At 52.0% G+C, this 3315-nt stretch overlaps 1 protein-coding gene across 1 annotated transcript; it reads right to left on the bottom strand.

The window, feature by feature from the left end:
- Positions 1 to 774: 774 nt before the first annotated feature.
- On the bottom strand, positions 775 to 2251 carry FANCF (FA complementation group F). The gene has a single exon (XM_089523482.1). It carries the CDS (start codon positions 2142 to 2144, stop codon positions 1062 to 1064), a length of 1083 nt encoding a protein of 360 aa, XP_089379608.1. The 5' UTR covers positions 2145 to 2251; the 3' UTR covers positions 775 to 1061.
- Between the last annotated feature and the right edge of the window lie 1064 nt (positions 2252 to 3315).

The following is a 3315-nucleotide window of genomic DNA, read 5'->3' as shown; positions in this document are numbered from 1 at the left end:
ATACAGTGGGTTTACACAGCCAAGCTGGGATTGATGGTATATAGATCCAAATAATGCTGAAAGACATTCAAAACTTTAGCACACTTGCACCCACTGATAGTGATCTTCAACATACACAAGTACAACTAGTGCTTTACAACAAGTTTTTTTAGTTTTTATAGTCAAGAATGAATTTTTGATTTTCCTTTATAAATGTTCAGTAAAGATAACAAAGAGCTGCCGAGAGGCAAAACACATAGGAGGAAGAAAAAACCTACAATGCAGTTAAGCATCTCCTCATATCAAAAAGGAGAATAATTTAAATGGGGAATAGTTGTGAACAGCTTCCTTCTGCTTTAAAACGAGTCTCAGATTCAGGCTGCTGAATAGTCAGACACCAAAATAGTGCAGAAATAACCCATGTTGACACCACTTTAACTGGCATGGCTCAGCAGTATGGAATTCTGGGAACAGTACTTTGTTGTCTGGCCTTCCAGGCGTTTGGGACTTCAGTTCCCAGAACCCCAGACCATTGTCCAGGATGGCTTGAGGCTTCTGGGAGTTGAAGTCCAAAAAAACACTGGTGGAACAAAGGTTGGGAATCCCTGGATGATATGCCTTCTTGCTCAGTGGTACTCTGAGGCCCCAACAGAGTGCCATTCCCAGAATTACACAGCATGGAGCCAGGGCAGTTAAAATGGTGTCAAAACAGGATTATTTCTGCAATGTGGACACAGTCCAAGTCGTTTCAAGGTGACACCAGGGACAAGCAGGGATTCCCCATCTTTGGTCCTCCAAGTGTTTGGGACTTCAGCTCCCAGAGTTCCTGAGTGTTGGCCAAGGTGGCTGGAAGTCCCAAAGACACCTGGGCTGCATCCACAGTGGAGAAATGACCCGGTTTGGCACCTCTTTAGCTCTTTTTCTGGCTCAGGGCTATGGAATTCTGGGAGCTGGAGTTTGTTATGGGGCCCAGAGCGGAGCCTTGAGCCAGAAAAAGCGCTAAAGAGGTGCCAAAACCGGGTTATTGCTCCGGTGTGGATGCGGCCCTAGAGACCCAGCGTTTGTGAATCATGAGATCCTTTTTAGTCCCGGCTCCCCAAATGCTTGGGCTGGGCCACAGTCAGAGGAGGGGTGGGCTGCTCTTCCTGCTGGGGTCCCTCGAGGTCGAGGAGGAGGTCCGTCCAGACGCTGAGGCCCCTGGCTGCGAAGTCCCCCTCCTGGGCTCGGAGGCGCTTCAGCTCAGCCCAGACTTCGCTTCTGAGCCGGGGCTCCTGGGCGAGGCGGCGGAGGCGCTGGGCCAGCTCTTCCCAGGACCCTCCTCCTTCTTCTTCTTCCTCCTCCTCCTCGCCGCCGTTGCTGCTTCTCCATTCTCCTCGCAGAGGGTGGTAGTGGAGGCGGGCTCCCCAGGCGGCCAGGAGTCCCAAGTAGGGCCGCAGCAGCGGAGGGTGGCGGGCGCAGAGCGAGGCCGCGAGGGAGGCCGGCAGGGAGCGGCAGAAGTCAGCCAGGCGGGCCTCGCAGCCCTCCAGCAGCAGCCAAGGGAGCAACGCCTCCGCTTCCCCGCCGCCGGGCTCCAGCAACAGGGCCGCAGCCACGGCTTGGAAAAGCGCAGGGCCTCGGGGCAGCTGCTCCAGGAGGAAGGAGCCTCCCTCCTTCAGGCGGGAGAGCAGCAGCTGTGCTTGGGCTTTCTCCGCGGGGCCTCCTCCTCCTCCTTCGGGGCCCAGGTGGCCGAGGAGGAGCCGGGAGGCGGCCTTGCGCCTGGCCAGCAAGGGCAGGAAAGGCGGCGGAGATGGAGTCTCCCCTCCTCCTTCCTTTTCTTCCTCCTCCTCCTCCTCCTCCTCCTCCCGGGACTCCGGGAAAAGCAGGGTTTGGAGGAGGCGGCCTCGGGCGGCGGAAGGCAGCGCCCCGTTCTCCAGCAACGCCAAAGCCAGCAGCTCAGGGCAGCGCCCCAAGTGTCCCAGGTGGAGCCCGGCCCCGTCGAGGCGTCGCTGCAGAGCGGCCCTCAGGAGGCCGGAGCGGGCCCCGAGGCGGCGGTGGAGCCGGCGGAAGAAGCGGGCCCAGCTCAGGCTCCGCGAAACGGTCTCCGGGCTCCACTTCCGGACGAGGCCCGAGCGGGAGGCGGCCAACAGCGACTGGAGCTGCTCGGCCTGAGAGAGCAGCGTCTCCATGGCAACGGCCCCCTCAGCCGCCCTTGGCTGCTCTTTATGATTTCGCTCGGCGCCAGACGTTTGAGCGGACCGGAAGCCCGCCTTTCCGGGTTACGGATTGACCAATCAGAAAGGGAGCTTTTGCTTTGAGCCGCTATTGGACAGTGGAGGTGCCACTCATACGGGTGACCACACCTTCGCCTCTCCCGCTCGTTATGCTTTTCTCTCAGCGCCAGACGTTTTGAGTGCTCCGGAAGCCCGCCTTTCCGGGTTACGGTTGAACCAATGAGAAGGGAGCTTTGCTCTCAATTGCCATTGGACAGTGGGGATGCCACTCATACAAGTGGCCACACCCTCCTCCCTTTTCAAGGATAGCAGTGCCTTCATCTTAGCCTTCTGTCCGGGAGGAATGTCAGAGCGTCCTCCATTTATTGAATTGTACTGATTTTAAAAAGATAAGTTTTGAAACATAATAATCAAATCTTAAAAAGTCATATCCTCAACACAGTGCTAACTAAAAAAGGGAAGGTATATATGTCTGCATATACATTCCTATATATACTCTGTGTGTGTGTGTATATATATATATACACACACACACACATATACATATATATATAGAGAGAGAAAGATACTGATAAACATTTTACAACATGCAACAAAACATAAAATTTGTAGCTTCCTGTTGTTTCTCATTGGCTGAGAGAGATAATTGTTTCCCTTTGTGCACCTCTCTTATACTAACAATTACAATTACCCATCCTAATATCAAATGTATTGCATTTTTCGTAATCTGTTAATCTATCTATATAACCTGTATAAATAAAAATGTAAATGTTCGTTTGTTCAGAATCTTAAACCTCCAAAAGTTCTTAACCGAACTTTGAAATTTAGACACAGCGTTCCATTCGAATACACACATGTTTTGATATACCTGCTATTATATAGGTGTCACACCTGTGACAGGTAAAAATGAGGGTTTTTTGGAAACAGTAACACATTCCCAAAACCAAACAATCTCTATGTCTACACTGACAAAGGAACAACAAAAAATATTGTCTACCCACAAGCATTGTGAAATTAAATATTTCAGAAACATGCGCTCTCTCTTTTCTGCCTTTTCCATCTAACCAGACTGAGCCACAGCGGCGCATGGCCGGGTGCAACTAGTTTCCATAAAATAAAAGATTGT

This window comes from Sceloporus occidentalis, unplaced genomic scaffold, assembly GCF_023333645.1.
Source record: "Sceloporus occidentalis isolate IW3139 unplaced genomic scaffold, rSceOcc1.0.p SCAF_4, whole genome shotgun sequence".
Taxonomy (NCBI): domain Eukaryota; kingdom Metazoa; phylum Chordata; class Lepidosauria; order Squamata; family Phrynosomatidae; genus Sceloporus; species Sceloporus occidentalis.
Note: the sequence above shows the minus strand (reverse complement) of the source record. Positions and strands in the feature narration are given on the sequence as shown.

Coding starts and splice junctions, on each gene's coding strand:
- FANCF (XM_089523482.1), bottom strand. CDS start 2,144: ATGGAGACGCTGCTCTCTCAGGCCGAGCAGCTCCAGTCGCTGTTGGCC.